We start from the raw sequence: 25,395 nt of genomic DNA, 5'->3' as shown, positions 1-25,395 counted from the left end.
GGAGGCACTTTGCTTGCTGGGCAGCCCTTCAGAAAGTATCACTGATGAAATCTTCTGTACAGGTGATCCTGGACTATTTGCTTTATTTGAAACAGGAAGACTTAGCCTTTTTGTCTGTCAAAGTTTATCTGGAAGCGATATCAGCTTTTTACCCACCAATACAGGCAGATTGTTTTTTTCCCACATGAATGCAGCTAGATTCCTTAAAGGGCTGGAAAGGCTCTTTCCTCTGATTAGAGAGCCAGTTTCCCAGTGGGACCTAACGTTGTCCTGTCCTGGCTCATTGCTCCGCCTTTCAAAACATTGGCCTCCTGCTCACTAATTCGCTTGTCCTGGAAGGTGGCCTTTCTAGTAGCAATCACCTCTACATGCAGAGCGTCTGAGATTAAGGCCCTGAGCTCGGAGCCTCCTTACACAGTGTTTTTCAAGGACACGGTTCAACTTCGCCCTCATCCTGCATTCCTACCGAAGGTTGTTTCCCATTTTCACATTAATCAGGACATCTTCCTGCCGGTATTTTGCCCAAAGCCTCACAGCTCTAATGAAGAGAGGCGCCTTCACACTCTTGATGTAAAAAGGGCTCTAGCCTTCTACATCGATAGGACCAGACCGTTTCGCTACTCCATGCAACTCTTCGTAGCAATTGCTGACAGGATGAAGGGCAAGCCAGTCTCCTCACAACAAGTGTCATCCTGGATTACATCCCGTATTCAAGCCTGTTATGAACAAGCCTGCGTCCCTGTCAGCCCATTTCACAAGGGCCCAGGTGTCTTCAGTGGCTTTCCTGGTGCGTGTGCCTATTCAAGATATTTGTAGGGCTGCTACATGGTCATCATACATACCTTCACGTCCCACTATGCCATCACACAGCAAGATCAGGATGATGCAGGATTTGGCCGACCAGTACTGCAATCTTCATGGCCATGAACTCCTGTACACCTCTAGAGGCACTTCTGGTAAATCACCTAAATCAGAATGGACATGAGCAAGCACTCGAAGAAGAAAGAACGATTACTTACCTCGTAACTGTTGTTCTTTGAGATATGTTGCTCATGTCCATTCCAGAATCTACTCTCCGTTCCCTTGGTCGGAGTTATGGCAAGAAGGAACTGAGAGGGAGGGGGAGCCGACAGCACTATATATACGAGCGCATACGTGCGCTGCTGCAGAGGGCGCTGGAGCCAGTCCTGCGGATGCCACTAGGGAGAAATTTCCAGCACCAGTGCATGTGGCGTGCGCGCACACGTAAATCAGAATGGACATGAGCAACACATCTCAAAGAACAACAGTTACGAGGTAAGTAACCGTTCTTTCTTTTTGGGTTGTTTTCTCTTTGGGGCATAAAACATCTTTTACATTATATGCAAAATATAATGTGAATTTACAGTGCTGTAGAAGCGTGACTTGTTAATAACACATCATCTTGTGGGTTTGGGGGGCTTTTCAATTGAAAATCTGTTTGTAGGGAATGTTTCTACTGTGAATATGTGCTAGCTATTTATTGCAAGTTAAAGAAAAATTGAAAAGGGTGCTTTAAAAAACAACAACAACAAAATGAATGAATGAACCCAGACCGCAAGCACTGTTTCAAGTCTAGACATCACCTTATGAACCTTCCTAAAGTGATTACGTAAAGGTTGTTTTATATAGGGTTTCATAAGCCTCCTTCCTTTTTGCAAATGTTCCATGTGAATGTACCTTTTCCTAATCCAATCTTACTTTTATTATTGCCGTATAATTGGGTGTAAACTGATTCAGTCATCATATTGTAGAGCTACTTCACTGTCCGATTTAAAGATGCATTAACCAATCAGTCTTGTGAGAGCCAAAAATAGTCACTCTGCAGCTTGAGCTCAGGGAGAATCTCTTCAGTGTCAGTAGTTATAGAACAGACACGTTTGTTCTTGCTTTCAAGCTTCTAGAGGACAGTGTAGCTACATGTACACCCACACTTTAGTGAAGTGCATTACCATGAGTACAGAAACCACTGCTCATTCCAGCATAGTATGCAGAGTGTGTACATAAATACTGCACTAGCAGGAATACTCAAGGTAGAGCTAGACTGTTTCCCAAAGACTGTTCAGGCTGGGTTGGCCATCAATAAAAGAAGGATCAGTCTTTGCTCAAGTCTGAACGTACCATTTTGGAAAGCATGGTATAAATGCCTAAACAGAAGCAGCGTCTCCTTCTTGTGAAATGAATTGGCTTTAATATCCTTTTTCAGGCCTTTCAGCCAATGAAAGTGAAACGATAAAAATCAAAACCTAGCGGAGTTTGTTTTTGTTTTCATTATTCATGGCATTCTGTGCCAGGACTGGTATTTGGTGGAAATAATCTCTAGAGATGTACTTGCTCTTTTCCTTTGATCTCATATGCGTAAGTTCAGGAGTCGAGTGGAAATAAACATCCCTTCTGTTTTTGCATGCTCTATTTTATCCCGTGAGAGGTACATCGCAGAACACATTAGAGAGGGAGAGAAGGGTGAGATAAATGGTACTTACCACTTATTGTAAAGATAACAGCAGAAATTTCCCTTCTGTGTTTATTTTTTTGCATGTAGAAGAGGAATTACTCAATGTGTCCATATTTAATGACACCTGCGTGAAGTGGCAGAGAAAAGTTGCAAGAGCTGGGACAGAGGAAACGTACACAGTAAGTGAGACAAAATTTCTGTGGGAGAGCGGGAGTTTTGGAACTAATCTGAGCAACCAAACAGCTTTGGAGATTTGTTTAGCTGGATCTGCTGCAGTGTTGAATGAAGGGTAAATTGTTTGCTCTTTATTTCCAGTCAGAACCATGTAGCACTTTCCGTGAGGGTGGGTGAATGAATGAGGAGAAAAGTGCATCCCAGTCATTTGGGTGAAGAGTTCACCAAACTTTGACTGAGGCCTTAATTCAGCAAAATACTTAAGCATTTGCTTGATCCCATCTCAAATATGAAAAGCTACAGGGAAATTAACAGCAGGTATAGTACAGTTAGATACTATAGCGTTGAGAGAGAGTTTATTATATATATTTGTATTGCAGAAGCACCTAGGGGATCCAGTCATGGATCCAGGGCCCAGTCGTGCTAGGAGCTGTACAAATACATGATGATTTTGATCATTTTAGTAGGTGGGAAGAAATTAAGGCTGTGATTCAGGAAACTGTCCATATTCAGCAGAGCACTTAGACACATGCTTAAATCCCTTTGAAGTCACTGAGAGTCAAAATGGCTTATCCAAGGTCACACAACATATTTATGGCAGAGCCAGGAACAGAACCCATGTCATCTAACTCCCACCATGACTCTAAGCAGCAGATCATAGTTCCCATGGATGTTGGGAAAATCTATTTTGAGCAATGAAGGAATATACTGAAACCTCACATCTAGTTCAGTAGATTTATCTAAAGAACGTGTTTTAGTGTGATGCGTTTTATTCATGAGACTTTTTGAAAGGGCCTATCTTTGACTCTGTAATATTTAAATATGCAAAAATAAGAATAAAATGTGAAATATAAATGCAGAGATATAAATCGCCCAACCAGTATCATCCAAACTAATAATACAATGATGATGATTTCCACCTTCAGCCAATGATGACATCCCAGTGAAAAGCCCAAGGAATAATGTTGACTTTTACAGCATGTTAATTTGGGGACCTGCCACTGTCTCTCTCTCTCTTATAAACCAGAAGGACCATTAGCTTGAGTGCATTTATTGATCACAACTGAGGAGGGGAAGAGGCAGTCTACAAAGTCGTGTTGCCTGAAATCATTTAGAGTTTTACAGGTCAAAACCAACCCCTTGAACCTGTACCGAACAGGTAATAGGCAGTGAGTGCAAACTGAATACCACTGGGATAATGTGTTTCCTGCATTTAACTGAGCAGTTCCATTTTGCACTAAATTCAGCTTCCAAATAGCTTCATTTAGAGCACTTTGCAGTAGTTTAGTCTGGAGGTGACAAAGGCATAGATAAGTGTAATAGGGTCTGCAGTCTTGTCTGTCTTGAACCTCAGTCAGATAACCCTCAACTATTCCCTAATCTCAAACAAACACTGGCCATTCCTTTCACTGCTCCGGCCAGGTCACATGAGATGGAAGCTTGGAGTTTACTGTTGTGCGCCAACTATTGATGCCTCTATGGACAGGGGAGGAAAAATATGCAAAACTACAGGAAAATTAATAGCAGATATAGTAGAGTTAGTGTTGGGGGAGACTCACTTATTGTGATTTGTATTGAAATAGTGCGTAAAACAAATGCTGGTTATTTTAATAATTGTTTTTGTAGGTGAGAACAAATTAAGGCTCTGATTCAGCCAACCATCTCTGTTCAGCAAAGCGCTTAAGCACATACTTATGTCCCATTAATCAGAGAGTGGGCTGCTGTGGCTTTAGTGAACCAGCATGCTGAATTTTGGAGCTCCACAGCTAATTTAATCATCGCATTTTTTTTTAATCCCACAACAGTTTCATGTACTGGGACGAAGATGGTATCAGAAGGAATTCTCTCATGAAATGATATTTAACTTCACTACAAGTAAAGAGACTCCAGAGGTGTGTTTAGAGCTGAATTCTGGCACTAACTACATGGTGAACATTACTACAGCATCCTCTAAGGGGACCTCAGCCCTAATTACCATAGCAATTAAGACAGAGGGTAGGTGTGTTGTGTTGGAACCTTTGTAATCCATAGAAGTAAGTCAGCATGCGAGTCTCATTTTTGTTTTTTGGAACCCAGAAGGTGGATCAGAAAACGTTTTCTCTTGCTCTCACATATTTTGTACCTCTCAACCTTTTGAGGTCCATATGTGAGATGCAAATGCTGGACAAAGACTAAAAGTTAAAATGAAATATGAATGGTTCAGGAAGCTTAAAAATAAAATGAGATCAATTCAGTTAACAAAAATCACACTCTTCTTCTTTGAGATGTGTGTCCCGACAGGCACTCCACTGCAGGTGTGCTTGCATCCCCGTGCTGCTTATTGGAGAACTTTGGTAGTAGTGTCTGTTAGGCCCATGCATGCGCTGACTTCCTGCACCATGAGGCTAGCCACGGTGCACAGGCTAAACCATTCTCAGTTCCTTCTCAACCACTCCTGGCTAGAGATGGAGCTACTTGCACTCCATTAGGATCGTTGCTCTATTCGCATTTATATAGTTAGTTTGCTAGTATAGTATTGTTATAGCTCTCTACCCAATTTCTTTTACCACCCCACACCCCCTCCAAAAAAACCCCTTCCCCCCCTGCTATTCTCTGCACCAGGGACCCTTCTCCCCCGCCTCCCAAATGGGGTATGCCAGGTTCACTGAGCTTCAAGAGGTGCCTCACTTGCAAAGAGGCAATTCTAATTGCAGGCAATTCCCAGTGCATTCGCTGCTTCAGGGAGATCCGAAAAGTGTGGTCTCTGTCAGCAACTTCAGCCAGGTTCTTGTAAGGACAGAGTGTTCAGGCAAGAGATCATCTGCACGGAGGTGGCTCTCAGACCCTCACAGGACCCGCACCACAAGTCACCAGGCAGACATGAGTCTTCCTCTACATCTAAGGGCTGTGGATCGAAGGGACAGACTGCTGACACCTTTCATAAATCATCTAAGAAGAGAGCGGAAAGTCCCCATAGTGACCCTCAAGATAGTGATCTCCATCTTGCTCAATATAATCAGCACCGAGAACCTCACAGTCCGATACCCATAGCTCACAAACACCATCAGTAGCTGGTACCGCTGACGTGTCCATGGATCCGAATTGTCATCGGTACCATCATTGATGCTTCATCCGGCACTGGAGCGACCGAAACAAGTAAGATCCCTGGCACCACCACCGACATGGGGGCGGTCAGTACCAGTAGAACTTCGCCACTCCAGGGACCTCTGTATACCAGATGTACTGGAGTCCCCGCTTCTTGGTATCAGGACTTCTGCACCAAGTCTCCACTTGACACGGGAATCATCACGGCTGCCATGCCACGCTCCTCCAATCTCTAGTACGAGTTCAGACAGTGAGCCAGAGGAAGGGACATCACAGTTCTCCTCTCAGGCTCCATATGGCGCTTAGTACCAACAAGGCCCATACCCACAGATGGCCCCACCACCACCACCATCATCCTGGTATGGCCCCCCCATAGGCACTGCCACCAGGATCTATACCACCACCCCAATAGTCTTGGGATCATACTGCCAACAGGTCATTCCGGCTCAGATTCTGGTCTGAGAACCCTCAAGACATACCCCTTCAACTATGACTTACAGAGCTCTGGAACCTCCACAAGACATTATAGAGGAACCAGAGGGCGGTGCTGAGGAAGAGGTGACCCTGAGGACCATATCCTCCTCCTCCTCCAGCCAAAGCTATCAGTCCTTCCCCACCATCTCTAGCAGATGACTTTTGTCTCTTCCAGGACCTGGCAAAGAAAGTGGCAGACACTCTCCAAATACCACTGGAAGAAGTCAAGAATGCTCATCACTAACACCTCAACATCCTCTATGCTTTCTCCTCCTCAAAGATCACCCTCCCTATTAACAAGGCTGTCTTAAATCCAGCGAGAACCGTCTGGCAAACCCCAGCATCAGTAACGCCAACTTGCAAGCGGGCAGACAAGAAGTGCTATGTCTTTGTAAAGGAATCTGAATTCCTCTTCTGCCACCACCACTCCACTCTGTCATGGTGGACTCCATCAACTCCCACGACCAGTCGAGCGCTACTCCCTACAGCAGGGATTGGAAACGCCTAGACCTTTTTGGTAGGAAGGATACTCCTCGGCCATGTGCCAATTCCGTATTGCCAACTACCAGGCCATCATGGTCAAATATGATTATAAATGATCTGAAATTGAATGACTTTATTGAACGGGTGCCAGAGTCACATCATGATCAATTTAAGGCCATTATACAGTTAGTGGCAAAGACATTGCTGCAATCTGACCTCAATGCAGCTGACACAATGGGTAGGTACATCTCCACAGTGGTGGTGATGTGACGAGCATCATGGCTCCATCCGTCAGGCTTCCCGAAAGAAGTGCAGTCTACTCTAGAGGGATCTCCCCTTTGAGGGCACAAAACTCTTCACAGAGAAGATGCCTCCCTTCACACCCTGAAGGATTCCAGGCCTACTCTCCAGTCACTGAGTATCTACAGCCTGGGACAAAAGAGATGATTTAGTCCCCAATTCCAACATAGACCATATATGTCCCAATATCAACCTCAATGCCACTATGAGCCACAATGAAAAAAGGGAAATTCCCCAAGGGCAAATCACCTGTCCACAATCTTCTTAGTCCCAGCCCTCTGTGTCCAAACACCAGTTTTGACAGGTGTGTCAAGGTGCCACTGGACCACTCCCTCCAACTAAAACAGCCAACCAATGTTTCACATCTATTTGGACACCGACTGGCAGCATTCTGCAGTACCTGGAAATGCATAATATCGGACTGATAGGTCCTAAAGATCGTTTGAACTGAGCATTCCTTCCATTTTACCTCCCTACCTCCTCCACAACACCCTTCCCCATCCCTCTTCAGGGATCCTTCTTACAAGAGTTTACTACAACAAGAGGTAGATAGTATCCTCCAGTTGCGAGCCATACAACCAGTACCTCAACATTTATGAGGCAAAGGGTTCTACTCTCATTATTTCCTAATACTGAAATAGGAAGGGAGGTTGGAGACTCATACTAGACCTCAGAGCTTTCAACAAGTTTGTCAAGGCTCAAAAATTCAAGACAGGCTCCTCACTGACTATCATTCCAACATTGGAATATGGAGACTGGCTTTCAGCCCTCGTTCTTCAGGACATCTATTTTCATATTTCAATCTTACCGACTCACAGGTGATTTCTCAGATCACCCTGGGACAACACTACTACCAATACAGAGTGCTCTCCTTCAGGCTATCATTGACCCCAAGAGTATTTTCCAAGCTTCTGTCACTAGTGGCCGCTCATTTATATTCTCAAGGGATAATGAGATTGCCTTACCTCAACGATTACCTCCTTAGAGCCTGATCTCTCTGAGAGACTCACCGAGTCACCAAAGTTACCACGCACATGTTTTCAGAGCTGGGCCTACAGATCAACAACCAGAAGTCATCCCTCACTCCAATGCAACACCTGGAATTCATAGGGGCCGACCTCGACTCGTTACAGGCCAGAGCCCTCTTGCCTCTACACACATTTCTGTCTTTAGCCACGCTCATAGACACTGTTCAAACAGCCCACAGATATTATCCAGACTCTGCCTCCAACTTCTGGGACACATGGCAGTGAGCACAGCAGTGATACCACATGCCAGGCTTTGCATGCAATGCCTACATTGGTGGTTCAGCTTAGACCAAACGTGGACAGGCTGGACAAATCCTTGTCGCTTCCCACCAGGGTCAAAAACTCCTTAGACTGGTGGAAGAATCCAACCAATGTTTGCAAAGGGATCCCTTTCTGCCAAATCTCACTGTTGTTGCTTCTCACCATCAATCCCAATCCCATCACTGATATGGTGGGGCACGCATCTAAACAGCCTCACTAAACAAGGCAAGTGGTCACCCATGGAGATGTCCCTTCACATCAATCTCCTCGAGCTAAGAACAGTAGGACTGCCTGTGCCCATTTCCTCCCGCTAATCACACTAAGTTCCTAATAGACAACATAGCCTGTATGTATTACATCAATCAACAGGGGGAAGCCAGGTTGCCCTCCCTATGCACAGACAATCAGGCTATGGAATTGGTGCATTTCCCATGATATCACATTGTCCTCGGCTTACCTCTCAGGCACACACAGCTCGGTAGCGGACAGTCTCAGTTGCAAATTCCCACACGACCATGAGTGGGAGATAGACCTAACAGTAATTCATGTTGTATTCAGACGATGAGGGACATTGTCCACAGACCTATTTGCTGTTCACCTGAACAAGAAATGTCCATGCTACTGCTCCAAGGTGGGGGTGGGTCGACATTCCCTGAGCAATGCTCTCCTCATCTCCTGGAACAGGGACCTTCTCTACGCCTTGCCTCCATTTCTCTTAATGGCAAAGGTTCGGCTGAAAATAAAAAGAAACAGAGCCCATGTCATCCTGATTTCTCCTACCTGGCCGAGGAAGACCTGGTTTCCTGTCACAGCTCATGACATGCCCACCAATCCCTCTCCCAGCCATACCGCACCACCTCTTGCAGGACAGAGGACGTACCCTACCTCCCAACTTAGGGATTCTCCACCTCAATGCATGTCTCCGTTTTGGGTCCACCACCTAGAAAGCTCTGTTCAAGAGAGGTACAAGAGTTTCTGTTGCATAGTAGAAAGTCCTCAACTCAACGCATTTACTTGCAGAAATGGTCCAGGTTTCATACTTGGTGTTCTGTCCAGTAAATCTCGCCAACATCTGTGACTCTTCCACATATCCGGGACTGTGCATTGACCCTAAAGAAATCACGTCTATCTCTAAGCTCTTTTAGGGTCCACAGAGCAGCCATAACAGCTTTCCATCAGCCTGTTGAGGGATACTCAGTGCTGTCACGCCCAAACACTAAGAGGTTTCTGAAGGGTATAGTAAGTCTTTTCGCACAACATCAATTTCTTGCTCCCATGTGGGACTTAAACCTGATGCTGAAAGGACAGACTAGGCTGCCCTCTGAACCCATGACCACCTGATCACTGGCGTACCTATCAATGAAAACGGTCTTCCTGATAGCGATTACCTCGACCAGGAAAATAGGAGAGATAGCAGCTCTGATGGCACGTTCCCGCCCCACACAGTATTTTTTTCCAGACAAGGTTATGCTCAGACTGCATTCAAAATTCGTCCCTAAGGTAACCTCTTTGTTTCACGTGAATCAATTGATTCACCTTCTGGTCTTCTATCCCAAGCCTCACCAAGACAGCAGAGAGGCTATACTACATACCTTAGATGTCAGGAGACCCCTGGCTTTCTACCTGGACAGGACAAAGGCCTTCAGGAAGTCCCCTAGGCTTTTCCTTTCCATTGCGAAATGATCCAAGGGCTCAGCAATATCAGCCCAAAGGCTCTCGAAATGGGTCTCAAATTTCATCAGACAGTGTTACAAAGCTCGCAACATGATCCCTCCAGACTCTGTTCATACACACGCCACAAGGCTGATCTCTTCATCCGTTGCCTTCTTCAAGAATGTCCCTCTCTCAGAGATCTGTAGAGCAGCCACATGGGTGTCAGTCCATGCTTTCACAGAACACTATCCCTATGGATGCTCCACAATGCACCCTCCTCTCCTCTTCTCTACTTTGGAGTTCTTGTCAATGATTCTGCAGCAGAGAAGGAACTGGGGAGGGTTTGCCTGAACGTGCTGGCTAGCCTTATGGTGCAGCATGAGGGAGTCAGCCCAAGCACAGGCCTAACGGACATTACTACTAAAGTTCTCCAATCAGCAACACAGAGATGTAAGCACACGTACAGTGATGCACCCGGAGGTATGGTTCTCAAGAGCCATAGTTACTGCACAAGGTGAGTAACTGCCTTACAAACTTGTGTTCTGATATAAATAATTACTATTGATCATACTTGGCACTTATAAAGCACCTTGTGACCAGGAGCCTCAAAACACTTGACAAACAATGAATGAAGTCTCCCAGCACTCTGTAAGATAGGGAAATAACAGAAATATTCCTGTTTTACAGAAGGGGAAACTGAGGTTAAGTGTGACCTGCCCTAGGTCACCCAAGAAATGGGGCTGGAACCCAGATCTCCCACCTCCTGGCTCTGTCTTTTAATCACAGTATCATCCCTTTTCATCAAGAGACTGAAATCGGGAAGTTTAGTCTGTTGCATTAACACACCTAACTCTTGGAGAAATATTTGTGGGGAGGGCAGTGCAAACCCAGAAGGCTTTAGCGTTTCTAAGCCTTTCCTCAGATGTGGGGCTTGTCTATATGATGCATTAGTCCACACCCGAGGGGTGTAAATTCTAGTGCATACTAGCGTGCTGTGCACTAACTGGCCCATAGGGACCCTGCTCATGTGCACTAAGAGTTCTCTAGAGACTAGATCAACACACACACAAGGGAACTTTTAGTGCAGGATGTGCTAGTGCATGAAAATTTCTCTCTTTCTGGTGTGGACTAATGCACAGTATAGTCAAGCCTATAAAGAAACATTCTTTGTGCCACCACAGATCTCTAGAAAAGAGAAAATAAGGTGGAAAATTTTGAACCTGCCATCTGTGTTACAAAGGCTATGTCTGCACAGCAATAAAAAACCCATGGCTGGCCTGGGGGCTGTGAGGGTAGAGGGTCCCAGAACTTGGATTCAGTCCAAGCACAAATGTCTACACAGCAATTTTAAACCCCCATCACCCAAGCCCTGAGTCAGCTGACCCGGGCCAGCTGCAGCTGTGCCATGGGTCTTTTACCCCTTTTCTGACGTAGCCAAAGCTTTCTGGCCATGACCTTGTAGCATGAGCACAGCTTAAGCCTGGAATTTGTTTGCTATGTCCGCATCCATCATGTGAACATATCATTCAAAATGCAAAAAAGGTACTCCGGGTAAAATGTTGAATGTTTTTTGTCATTTTAAGTTAAATTTCTCTCCCCATCGGCTATCCTTTTGAAGCTTCTTTAGGGCTCTGGAGAGAGCTGAACCTTTTTTAAAAATAGCTGTTTGAGGAATGTCATGTTTCATTCTGCTGCTGTGGACACATGTCTGTGAGGACAGACTTGAGTGTTAGTGTTTAAATTGGTGAAAAAGGCCTTCAGTTCATTAATGAATTGAGATAATCCCCAAAGGAAAAGCATCATCATCGGCAATCACTCGTGGTCGAGGATGATCTCTTCTGTTGGTCCTTTGGTGCCTGAGAAGTCCGATCCTTGAGCCGCAGACTTATTGGTGGACGTTGCAGATGGTGTTGGAAGGCAGGGATGGGCCATGATTGCTACATGACAGTTGTCTGTCCTTTCTTTTCTGGAGTTTTTCTGAGACCAAGACGAGGCGATTTTCTTCAAAAGTGGTCGTTTCTTCTCTGACAAGTCTTTGCCAGTTTACCCTGTCTTGGGTGACAGTTTACCCTGTCTTTACCCTGTCTTGGGTGACTGTCTCCCAGAGTGTGATGTCAGTGCCATATCTCTCGATGTTTGTCTTGAGAGTGTCTTTAAAGCATTTCTTTGGCCTCCCCATTTCCTTTCTCCTTTGCTGAGTTGGGCTTACAACCATTGTTTTGGTAGACATGCATCAGACATAGGCACACACTGCCCACTCCCACTTTTGATTTGTAAACGGAAAGAGCCAAATCACCCTTTGAAAACTACATCCTCTCCTAGACTTAGGCACATAAGATTTGTCTTAATTTGTGAGGAGGCTTTAAACTTCCATTTAAATACTGTGTTTGGGTTTTTAAAACTGTAACTTCATTTAAAAAATTGACACCTTATTTACAGCATTTGAGCACTCAAAAAGGAATTCGGTTTCATCTTCTCATAACACTGGATGCTCTAAAATAAAAACAGAATTAGACATTCTCATTTTCAGCTGGGCATGATCAATAATGTTACAGGAAGTTTTTAAAAAAAAATTAGTTATGAGGTTCCCCCTTTTTTACTCTCTCTGCAGTAAAGGAAGCCTTCAGTAATATGCTGATACTTAACGACACCTGCTTGAAATGGAGGCGAAGCATAAGGAGAGCAGATAGGAAGGAGATCTATTCAGTAAGTGATACATATTTTGAGTGTTTGATTTAAAAAAAAAAAAAAACCCAAAAACTAAAATCAAGCAAATATTGGCAAACCAGAGTCTTTGTACACTGTTCCTTTCAGAGTTCTCACGCAACGTACATGGCATTTGGTCACAGTAATGGGAAACCAGCATGTGGCATCTTAAGAAAACTAAAAGGGCCAGTGGGCCAGTGTTTCAAAAAGAATACACATTCCTGTGCTTTTTTGTTACTTGCTCACCTCTGTGTTGTGCTTCTTGTTTGTCTCTTCCTTTCAGCTGTTCTTTTCCTCTGCATCTTCCCTTCCTTGTTCCTCGACTCTGTTCTCTCCACCCTTCAGCAGGCTCTCATTCTTTTCACAGACTCAAACAGGCTGCTGTGCCTTGCCATGTCCTTTCAATGATCCCCTTGTCCCACTGTGGAGCTTCCACTGAGGCTGTCTATGCTGGGCCCTCAACTTGCTACTCTTTTCTAATCTGGCCTGCTTGAAAGTGTCCATGGTTAGAAATTATCCAGAGTTTATTGCATCCCTCTAATTGAGGAACAGCATGTGGGAATTAAGAGTGTGCAATCTATTTTTTTTCTTAGTCAAATAACTGATAGGTGTGAATATTGTTCATTTTGAGCTATTAACGTTATGACTATTTTTGGCACCAAAGCAGTAAAAAATACGCAAGTCTACAAGCATGCATACAAGCCCAGCTGTGTCTAACCTGATCCTGAGAGGTACTGGGCATTCTCATTTCATGTGACTAGTGTACTTGGACTTTCAGAAAGCCTTTGACAAGATCCCTCACCAAAGGCTCTTAAGCAAAGTAAGCAGACAAGGGATAAGAGGGAAGGTCCTCTCATGGATCAGTAACTAGTTCTTCTTCGTATGGCTGATGTAAATGTAGAGCAACAACTATAAATTTTCATTCACATAAACCAGATAATTGCGTCTGGAGTAGCAAAATGTATTGCTGTGATGCCTCCTTTGTATTTGTGAATCGGGCGTTAAGTTGTTATATGTTCCATTCTCTGTTCTAGATGACCACAGTTGCACACTGGAGAGCCTTTAATTTTCCACATCTGCCGTGGTTTATGTGGATGTGGTTTAGGGTTCCCATAAGCTTTGTGGGAGATTGAAGCCAGGGATCTTCTGTGTTGGGTCTTTTACAAGGTGTATAGTTGTAACTTCCTGTAAACTCCATTCGGCTTTCCAAGCTTCATCAAGGTTGAAGTTGCATTGTTGAAGGTTAAACGCATGGATCCGAAAGGGTTTACATGACGTTAGGCAGTGGTGAGGATGTTGTTAAGGTCCTGGTGGATGGGAAGACATTCATTTTCCACAATCCTCTGGAATTCTTGAAGGGCTGCGGCATCATGGCTCATAGATGGGAGAGCAGTGTGTGACAGCACTGGCAGCCAAGGTGTTGGGGTTGACTTAAGGGTTCTAGTGATGCACCACATTGCAGTGTTCAGTTGGACATCAACAAGTCAAGTGTGGCTCCTTCCGGTTCATACCGGTGCATAGTACTCGGCTACAGAGTACACAAGGGTTATCACTGATGTCTGTAGCACTGATGCCCTCCCCAACTTGTGCTTGCCAGTTTCTGGACCAGGTTGACCCTTGTTTTTGTCTTGGCAGCTACCTTCATCAGATGGTCATGGAAGGTTAGCATGCGATCCAGTTTCACTTTGAGAAATGCCGGAGTGGGGTCAAGTCACACAGTGTTACCGCAGAAGGTCACTTTCAGGATGTGCTCAGCATTCCTGTTCTCAAGATGGAATGACTGTTTTTTTGTGAGGATTTGGCTTGAGCCTCCTTGGTGTTTAGGTCCCGTTCAAGGTGGACTCAATGTCACTCAAATTTGCGCAACTTCCTTGGCAGCATGTCGCTCGTGTAAACGTTGAAGAGTGTTGGCATGCGTACTGAGCCTGGTGGGTGTCCATTGTTGAGGACCCAGGGTGAACTGACTTAGTTGCCCAAGTTGACACAGAGCTACCTATTGCCCAGTATCATCCATAGCAGATGTCATGTTTTCCAGCAGGGGGTGCAAGCTTGATGCTTGCGAGCGTCAGCTTCCAACACCTTGCAACACCAGAATGTTATCACCGGTTCATTGGGCTCCAAGAAGAGTATCTCCTGGGGCTTCCGGGAAGAATACACTCCCTGCTGGACAAAAGAGACACAGGACCTACACTGGCAGTACAACCAGTCGGGCAGCCCACAGGTTGTGAAGGCCATGTTAGAGTCTCTAGACCAGTGTTTCTCAAATGGTGTTCCGTGGAACCCCAGGGTTCTGTGGGCTGAGTTGAAGGGTTCCGTGAAGAAGCGGAACCACGCCGCCGAAATTAACAAAAATCGCGCGCCGCCGAACAGCTGTTCGCGCACCGCCGAAAACGGCTCAGAGAGCGTGCCGCCGAAACAACCCTACACTGCGCCGCCGAAAAGAGGAAGATTTTCTCGACTTTTCAGCAGAGGGTATGGCATGGGCGCGCAAGGGTTCCGGGGGGAAATAAAATTGAGAAACACTGCTCTAGACTCAGCCAGACACCAGCGGTAGATTGAGTGTGTTGAAGGTCTGAACTTCACACACTCTAGTCACCATGCCTGGGCCTTATTACGACATCTCAGAGCTGCTAACCTGACTGGAACTGGCCAAAGCCAACTGGAACTGCTATGGGGAAGCCGCTGGAAAAGTGATAATTGTCAGAAGCTGGGGTGGGAAGGGACGGGATGGATCACTCGACTATTGTCTGTTCTGTTCTTGTCATTCCATCTGAAGCACTTGGCACTGGCCACTGTCAAGACAGGATACTGGGCTAGATGGACCATTGGTCTGATCCAGTATGGCCGGTCTTAAATTGACTTCAGTCAGATTTGATAATAATGAGCACCTTTCAGTATCAAGTGATAACTGCATGCCAAGTGAATTCGCTTTTGTAAATGTACTGTTTCCACAATGAAGATACATGAGTAGGCTTCTGGTTCCTGCTGGCTGGCAAGCTAGCAGTTTTGACGGTGGGGTTTCTTTACCACAGAAAAAGGGAGGGAGGGAGGGAGGAAGTGGTGAGAGGGAAAAAGAAGTGTAAGAACCAGCATTAGTACAGTGTTGTTAACGTTTACCAACACGCATGCTATGTTTTCATAAAGCCTGGAAATGTTTTGATTAAGGTAATGCTCAACAAATTTAATATAGTATGTTTGTGTGCACATGTTCTTTTCCGGCAAGGATATGGTAAATTTCTTTTTCATAAAGTTTATGATAAATGGTTTAGTTCGAGTATCCCACAAATTGAACCCATGTGAAGTATCAAAGTCTTTCATTTTCAGCCTTGTGATTATTTCATTACAGTTTCACATACAGGGTCAACGCTGGTATCAGAAGGAGTTCTTTCATGAAATGACCTTTAACCTCACCACTTATGGACAGACTCCAGAGGTGTGTCTTGATTTGCGCCCATGCACCAATTACACTGTGAATATCTCCGCAGCAGCTTTGGATCTTTCGGTGCTAGTTTCCATGACAACTCAAATTACTGGTACGTCCTGCTATTTTTTTTTTTTTTTTTAAACAGGATGACCACTTGAGTGTGAGTGCTCAGAGTAACTAGTAATATTGCCAGCTGACTTGAACTTGGTGTCTCCGTGTGGTTTGTTGAAAAACTCCTGCCTTGTGCTCAAAAACTGTCATCTAATTGTTACAGATTTCATATGCTATTGTTGAGTCAGCAAATCCCAAAGCATGGGGACAGTGGCTGTCATTTGTTTTTAAATGTCAAATCAGCATTGCAGGGTAACTGGAGAGGAAGGATGGGCCAGTGGTTAGGACTCTGGAGACCTAGTTCAATCCCCTGCTCTGCCACAGACATCCTCTGTGACCTCGGGCAAGTCACTTAGTCTCTGTGTGCCTCATTTTCCCATCTGTACAATTCGGATGGTAGAACTGCCATACCTCCCAGAAGTGTTAAAAGATTGTGAAGTACTCCAATATTGTAATGGGGGCCCTATGGGATGAGTACCATAGATAGATGGCACTACCGATAGTTGGTGATTTTAAAAGGTATTTCAGTAGAAAAGGCATTGTTGGTAGAGAAGGAGAAAGAGCATGTTATGCTTCGTGTTTTATTTGTAATTTGCTTCCAGGATTTTTTTTCCATAAAGCAAACTACACTAATGACAAACTTCAGCCTTTGAGCTCATTTTGATTCTAGATAAATTGGTTTAAATTAGGACATTTTTGTACTGTTCCTATGAGGAAAAGCTTCTGGTAGGGTTGTTTGTTTGGTTGGTTGGTTGGTTTTGGTTTTTTTTTTTTTTTTTTTTTTTTTAAAAGAAGTGAAACACTAGCTTTGGTGTTGGGTCAAATTCTCTTTCTATTTTGGTAGCAGACAGATAATAAACATGAAACCTAGCAAGCTCTTCAAATTTTGTAACTATGGTCAGCCACTAGGTGCAGCTGTTTATCTGCTGGATGTCTAATGAAGAACTAGGGAGCTGTTTATGGGGTATTTTCCAAATCATAAATAATTCAGTACTTTTTAATAGTAAATCTAAGCTTTTAAAACATCATAGAAGGGGAAAAAATCTCTTCCTTGTGTGCTAAAATTGTGTAGGGTACACAGTGTTCTGGATCATTTTAGTGATATACAGGAATTATTTGATAATTTTGGCTTAGAAGTTGCCTCGCTGTCACTCAAAAGTAGTGAATTGTTGTATCTATTCATGTGTCTTGTTAAAACAAAGCATGTACCAGAACCTGTAGGCATTCCACTTTACACTGTCATCCTGTCAGAACTCACAAACTATGCAAGATTGGAGCAGATCATTACTTGCTCAGAAGACCTATACAGAATTCTTTCCAGTAGGTGCTGCATGATGTGGTGTTGGTGATTTGGAACCTGGTGTGCTTCCTTTTGAGCTGAATTAGTACTGAATGAACGCACCAGCATAGTCCTGGGTGAGGTGTCTGGTGGAGAGGCCAAAAAATTTAGTCATGTCTTCTTATCAACAAGCAAGATCCCATTAAAAGACCCATTTACTTTATCTAAGAGTAATAGGATTTGAGTCACTTTTGATTTAACTCCCACATTTGTTTTTATAAAATTGCACAATTCAGGATTAATAAAATGTTTCTATTTTTTTTTTTTTTTTGCAACAAAAACTGTTTTTGGTGTGGATTTCAGCTTTCTCCAGCAGTGTTTGGAACCAGAAGGTTGCAGGGTTGTGCTTGTTAATGACTGGTCAGTTTCACTTCCTAGCTGTTTGTTTTGTGATCCAGGGAGAGTGAAAAGGAAAAAAGCAAACCAAGACTGTTAATGATGAAAAGTAAATTAATCTAATTCTTTCCATTTTAATAATTTTAGCTGCTGTAACACCAGTGTAGCATTTAAAATAACTCACCTAACAGTGTACTTTTAACTTGTATGCCATGCCTGGGAAATTATATTCTTCCTACCTAAATCCCTCTTGGAGTTTATTTAGGATATAGTATTCTTCACTTCCTGCCTTGCATTGTTGTGTGCTGTTAATCAGATGGCTATACTTATGTGGTGGTGGCGTTATCCCAGTTTGTATGCCAGTTTAAGCTTGTTGAAGTGCTTTGTGGCCCTTTAGTATGAAGAGTCCTATATAAATGTAAGTCCTCTCCCAAGATCAAATGCTCTAAGGAAGCTGAAAGACTGAAACAAATGTTTTACTGTGGACGTACTATAACTGGCTCAACCGTTGTCATCAGGTGATGAAGCCGCTGGAGGTTGCATGCTGATCTCTTTTAGAGGAGCTTAAGGAGGTATTGCCTTTAATTTACCCACAATAAACACCTGTTGCTGGTGAGTCATGGATTTACATTTCAGAACATATGATCAGATCTTCAGCTGGTGTAAATTCCCATATCTCAGCAACTTCAACAGCGCTACTGCAGTTGAGGATCAGGCCCATAGATTCTGTAATGCTATGAAATACAGTGGCCCTAGAGGCATATCATTCCATGGTGCCCATATTCCTCTGTGGAAGAAATTCAGAAGGTCAGAGAGCATGTTTAGTGTGAATCTGTGCGGTACAGTTAAATGTTAACGAAAGGTTGCTTTGTGCTCAGAAGGAAAGGAGCGGGAGAATCTAGACCATTTATACATGTCTGTCAGGAAACCTACCCTGGCTTCAGATATCCTGAATGAGATAATTCATTGTGCCCATAATGGGATGTGTGTCTGCACAAAAAGCTCAAGAATTCTTGCTGTTTTCCTTACCATAGGAAGCCTGGCAAACAGATCCCTTTTAAATTAACTCTGTGAAGAGCACGTTATTGTTCTTGTCTCGTGGCCAGTAAATATGCTCTGTCAAGTGCTTCACAGATCACTTAAATTCTGTTCCTTTCATATTCCAAGCATCATCCTTCTTACACTGCCCCTCCCGGCTTATATAAGAGTTCTCACGGCATGAGATGGGAGCTTGAGTCATGAAATATGGTAGGGCAATGATTGCACCATTGATATTAAAAGATTGGTGATCTGAGCTTTCTGTGTTTTGGCAGGAAGGACAGTTTGTGTCTGTTTCTCCTGCTCCCCCATCACTCCTTCCGCCCTCCCCTCCCCGCAAAAAGGCTGGTAGGGTTGTACTGTCTCTGATTCATTATTTCTCTGTCAGGGTTACTGATCGTGTATAGTCCCCACTGTGCTTCTCCCTTTTATAGATCATTCGTGAAGAAGATATCTTGGTAAAACATTATCGCTGACTATTTCTGAAGTTAGGAAAAGTCTCTTTTTATAAACACTCTCCAGTATTTGAGAAACGGCTAGAGAGAATTTAAGAAATATTGGGCTTAAATGAATAAACACAGCAAAGATACGCAACGTATGGGAACAGTGTGTGGTGGGAGTTTGTCCTGAGTGAATAGATGTCTCCTTCTGATAAAGAAAATGCAAGCCTCCCTGAAAAAACATTGTAACATACAACAATTTCCTGCCATCTAGAAAGTACGTTTTAAAATGTAGATGCAATAAAACATGTCTGTGAGCCTCTTTAAAAAGCATAAAGGATGGAGAGAAGATACTTGAAAACCAGTATATTTTTGTAATGTCCTCCATGTCAGCCTGATTAAAAAATGTACTGTACCTGCAGAATAGGTACACTTAGAAGTCGTCCTAGCTAAAATTTTCAAAAGCGCTTAATGATTTTATGTGTCCCAAGTTTTGGGTGCTCAAGTTGGTATATCTTAAAGGGACCTGATTTTCAGGTGCACTTTCTGAAAATCAAGCCTCACTTACTAGTCTCAACGTGGGCACCCAGTATCACTAATTACTTTTTGAAATTTTGGTGCATGATCTCACTTAATGTTTGTTTTTCTAAGGTACCACAGCTTTAGGGATATGCAAAGAATTATCATGGGCCCTGCCCTACAGAGTTTAGAGTATAAGTTCTGTGCAAATAATAATTAATAATAATAATAAAAAGAAGGCTAATGCGCTTTGGAACAGAAGCTTAAGAGCTATAGTATGTTTCTTGGACTATCAGTAACACAAGGATGGTGAAATGAGATGGTTGCTCTTGAATTGTTAGTAAAATGCTATGTAAAACAAGTGGGTTTGAGAAGAGATTTGAGAGACTGAGAGGGAGAACATTCGGAGACAGTAATTCAGAAGGCAATCCCAACGTACAGTAGGGGTAGTGTGAAAGAAACAAAACTGAGTGTGTTCATTTTCTGTTCCACCCTCAGTGTTCTGCAGCCTTCACATTATCTCCCAGACTTTGGGCTGAACAAAATAAACAAAACCTGTTGTCATTGTTTTTAAAGATTGTTTTTCTCTGATAACATTTTCTTCCTTGTAACATCCTAAACACATCTTTATAAATATATCTTTCTTGGAAAGTTGGAAACAGCATGCATATCAACAGAGAGCAGCCAGTGTTAATTTTAAGGAGCGCTGTCAGGGTTGTTAGACCTAAACATCAGACCTTCTGGCTGGATTTTGACTTGCAGGCATGCAGTACCATATCTGCTCCATTGTTTTGGCTTCAGAGAGTAGGATTTTTGCATACTTGAGTATCCTGTTTGTTAAAGAGGAACAAGCAGGCAGAGTGCAGGGATAAGGTGATGTGTGTGTGCTTCTGCCATCATAAAGAAACCCAGCACCTCTGGTTAGTGGGGTACCCAAGAACAGTGGTGAAATTTTAGTCCTCCTGCAGCCCTTGTTTTGAGGAAGGAAATGATAGATTCCTCAGAATGAGACCAATTTAAAAGAGGAAATCTTAACCCTTAGGACACTAGCTAATCTCCAGTTGTTTAACACCTTGGAGACTGGCCAGTTTCCTAAAGTTTGGAATGAACTGCTGTGGGTTGGAACACCATGCCTGTCAGATCAGAAGATTCCTGGTCACAGAGAAGGGGGGCTATTGTGTCTGAGTTACTAAAGGGGAACGTCTTTAACTTCCCTCCCATAAAAATATGCATATTGGGTTCAGTAACAGCTTCCCATATTTCCTTCTCCCGACAACCACTTTTATTTTTAATTGAAAAATGGAAAACTTTTATAAAAAATTACAGCGAGTCAAGGTATGTGCTTATTGTTACTTGGTACAGGTATTTGTATATGCCAGTTACAGGGTTTGGATAAAGATATCGCAGGAGCCAGTGAGTCCTCAGACCTCTCAAATGTTCCTCTGGCACACAAATGTGATGACACCTCACTCTTCTTATTAAAATAATTTAATCAGAAATGAATAATCATGAAACTGAAGGTCTAGAAAGAGTTATTTGGCCTAAAGGAATGAATCCCACAGCATTATAAGTTTCCTCCATGAATAGTTTTGGGGTGCTCCTCTTAGTCTGGGTTTTTGTCACACATTGCATCCCAAATGGAATTCCATAACCTTAGGAGAAAAGAAAACAGCTTACCACTGTTCTGCTGATGGTCAAGTAAGAATAGTCAGACTAACTCACCCAACTCCCCTCATGGTTGAAGGCTCTTTAATTTATTTTTCTTTTTTCAAATGTTAAAAATTTCCTCCTTCAGTGGAAGGCGGAAGACAGGTAGCAGACGTCAGTTTACTGTGGGTGATGGATAGTCCCTGTTGTTTGTGCTATCATGACAGACCCTCAGGGGGCATTGAGTTACAACATCTACCTTTCTAGAAAACAAGAATTACAGAGAAATGATTTTTTGTTTTATTGAAGCAGGCAGGGGAATTGATGACAACACGCAATATAAATGTAGATGTTTATATGGGAGAAGGAATTAGTTTCCGATCCTGCAAACATTTACACATGTTGTATTGAAATACGTGAGGAGTCCTATTGAAGCTAATGAGATTACTTACATGAATAACATTTAAGCGTATGCATAACTGTTGACAGGATTGGTGCCATAAAGTAGCCCAGTGCTATTTTGTCTGAAAGGTGATATGTGAAATGAAGTGTAAAGGGAAATCCTTCCTCCATATGTAAACTTCATCTCCTTCCAATGTATTGTGGGGGTCCTACCGCTCTCAGTTTTGGCCCCTTCCATTTCTCCTTCTACATCCTGTCTCTGGGCAGTCACATTCACAAATACAATTTCAGCTGCCACTGTTCTGCTGATAACTTGCAGATTCACCTCCGCACTCCTGACCTGCTTCCTCTTGGCCAAACCAAAATCTCAGTTTATTTTTCTGACATCTCCCCATGGATGTCCAACCTTCATCTTAAACGTAGCCTGGCCAAAATAGAGCTCTTAATCATTCCCTCCAAGACTCCACCACCATCCTCCCTTTAGCCCAGGCCCATAGCTTGGGCATTATCTTTGACTTGGATCTCTCTAGATCTTCACTTCCAGGCCACATCTAAATTTTGCCATTTCTTCCTGCATAACATCTCTTAAAATATGGCCTTTCCTTTCTGTCCACACAGCTAAAACTCTCATCCAGGCCCTCATCTTTCATGTCTCAACTTCTCCAGTGTCATCCTCTCTGGCCCCAAATTCTGCCGCCAGGAGCATTTTTCTGGCTTGTGACTTTGATCCCATCTCCTCCCTCTTTGCACCTCTCCTACAGGTTTCACCTTCTTGTCTGCATCAGACCCGAACTACTTGTCTTTCTTTGCTTTTAAGATCCTCCACAGCCCAACCCAGAATTTCTCCTATGGGACCCCTGCATTTGTTCTGCAATTGATTTTCCAGTCTTAATTGTCAAATTTAAAATAATTTCCAACAAACCTCTGTGTTTTTATCCCATGCTGACCCTTACTCATGGGAGAAGCTCCATAAACATTCGCAAAGCCACCTTGCTGTCCTCCTCCAAATCCCAACTTAAACTCTTCTCTGCCATGATGCCTACAAACAAATGGTTAGATAGCTAGTACCCTGAGAACTCTACTTTTCATGCTGGACCAGTATCATCTCATTATTTACTTGTGTTCCCCCATCTGTCTGTATCCACCTGTTGTCTCTTACCTTATACATATAGGCTGTGTAAGCTCTTTGGCCCTGTGTGATAGGCATTGTACAAACATAACAATGGAGTCCTAACCTCTGGTCTCTGCCACAATAGAAATAAATAAAAACAATTTAGTGAAATCAGCCAGTTTAACATGCACTGAAGAAACTGGGTGAAATGCAAAAAGGAACCAAACAGCATATATTTAATGCCCCCCCCCCCCCCCCCCCCCCCAAAAAAAAAAGTAACATTCCATAATGTGTTTAAAACACAGATAAGGGTTTTCCCCACTATATTGTTGTTAAACATCAATATATTTGACTTAATTGACCTTTTAAGTTACTTTTTTCTCTCTTCTAATGGGCTTTTTTTTGGGGGGGGGGGGTGTCTCCTCCTCAGAAGGTTCTGTGGTACTGGTTTTCTCCTGGTTAAAAGCCCTTTACCCTTCAACATAACATACATGTGGTTCAATATGTTGTACTTAACAGTCTGCTATGTAATCAGTACCTCTACGTGACCCTTGTTTATACAATTTGTTCCTATCCCATTTCTTTATTTTAAATGTGAAAATGTAATAAAAGATTTTTATTTGACTAAAAATCCCCAGGCAACCATAAAACCCTTGAAACAATGTGTTTGCAAGACATGTTGGTGATGAAAATGGCATTATTTCAGCAGAGAATTGTTTCCAGTTATAGCTGGACCTAAACTAGAACCCTTGATTTGACTTTCCTGAACTTGGGGAAAGATGCTATCTGGATGCAAACCTTGCGGCTCAGTTCCGTCACTATTTTTAAAGCATTATCAGCAGAGAGTGGCATATAGAAAAGTAGAAAACTCCAAACAGCGCTGCTCTGTGCACCAAATGAAGGATTTCTAAAAGGGTGGTAAGCCAAATGATTAACTATCAATAAGCACATATTCATTTTAAATAGAGGCATATGGAAAAGAGGCACTATGAAAATAACATCCTTTTAAGTGGAGTCATTTATGACTGTAATATGTATAGTAAACTAAATTAGTGTTGTCCTAGTCGTAGAATAATGGTGGAAAGCCACGAGGAAAGACCTTTAAAGAGTCTTTCTATCACGATTTGATAGTATAATGAAAGTGACGCTGTTCTTTACAAGTGTGGTGATTAGCCTGTGCAGCTGTGTGGGGTGTGCTGTGCTAGAGGGGGGAGTACCTGAGAGACCAGGTGTGTGACTGGTGCAAGTACAGCTGACTGTGGGTGGGTGCTTGTGACTGGTGCAGTTACAGGCACCATTTTGGCAGTTGGGGGTTTGTCTGTTTGAGTGATTGATTGGATCCGGGTGGGGTTAATTGCGGGGGCAGGGCTTTGAGGGGTAAGTGCAGGGGCGGGGCAACTGCCCCAGCCTTATAAAAGGCAGCCAGCTGCGAACCAGCTGTGCGGCGAACAGAAGGAGAAGGAGGGAGTTTGCCTGGGAGCTGTCCCAGGTGTGTGCTAAGTGAGTGCAGCTGTGTGGGGTGTGCTGTGCTAGAGGGGGGAGTACCTGAGAGACCAGGTGTGTGACTGGTGCAAGTACAGCTGACTGTGGGTGGGTGCTTGTGACTGGTGCAGTTACAGGCACCATTTTGGCAGTTGGGGGTTTGTCTGTTTGAGTGATTGATTGGATCCAGGTGGGGTTAATTGCGGGGGCGGGGCTTTGAGGGGTAAGTGCAAGGGCGGGGCAACTGCCCCAGCCTTATAAAAGGCAGCCAGCTGAGCAGCGAACAGAGGGGTGGCTAACAGAAGGAGAAGGAGGGAGTTTGCCTGGGAGTTCGCCTGCGGAGAGAGCCCACTGCAGGTTTTTGCCTTACAGACGTTGCTGAGCAGGAAAGTGAGCATCTGAGGAGGCTCTCAGACCAGAGATATGGAGAGGGAGCGATCCGTTGTTGTCACCTGCAATGGGTGTGCTATGTTTGTCTTCCTCCCACAGGATAGAAATGACTTCATCTGTACCAAGTGCAGGCTGGTTTCCTTATTGGAAGAGAAGGTTAAAGGACTAGAGACCCAAATGTCAACCCTGCAGTGCATTACAGAAAACAATGTCTTTCTCCATCAGGCACAGGCAGAGCGTAAGGAAGATTCAGAGAAGGCCGGGCAGGCGACAATGAAGAACAGGGAAGAAAATTGGCAGCATGTGACCTCCCGAAGAAAGAGAACCCATGTGCCCACCATGCAGATAGAAGTAAGGAATCGTTTTCATCCTCTCTGCACAAGTACTACGGCGGAGAATGATTTGGAGGACCCTTCGGAGGGAATGGATCATCAGGAGACCCGTTTGATCAGAAGGCAAGAGATGCATTCTCCTAGGGATGGGGGTTCCACGACCACCATTCCAAAGAGGAAGAGAAGGG

The 25,395-nt window shown here is 43.7% G+C and overlaps 1 protein-coding gene across 1 annotated transcript in view; it reads left to right on the top strand.

Moving 5' to 3' along the window:
* The window catches only part of SUSD1 (sushi domain containing 1), an 89,573-nt gene that overhangs the window by 41,030 nt on the left and 23,148 nt on the right, over window positions 1–25,395 (top strand). Inside the window, exons 15-18 of the mRNA XM_067553489.1 lie at window positions 2,561–2,652; window positions 4,453–4,642; window positions 12,542–12,636; window positions 15,983–16,169. Coding sequence (XP_067409590.1) covers window positions 2,561–2,652; window positions 4,453–4,642; window positions 12,542–12,636; window positions 15,983–16,169 — 564 coding nt within the window. The remainder of the gene's footprint in view (window positions 1–2,560; window positions 2,653–4,452; window positions 4,643–12,541; window positions 12,637–15,982; window positions 16,170–25,395) is intronic.

Source organism: Emydura macquarii, unplaced genomic scaffold (genome assembly GCF_026122565.2).
Source record: "Emydura macquarii macquarii isolate MOO-44397 ecotype Brisbane River unplaced genomic scaffold, CSIRO-AGI_Emac_v2 contig_1451, whole genome shotgun sequence".
Classification (NCBI taxonomy): Eukaryota; Metazoa; Chordata; order Testudines; family Chelidae; genus Emydura; species Emydura macquarii.
Note: the sequence above shows the minus strand (reverse complement) of the source record. Positions and strands in the feature narration are given on the sequence as shown.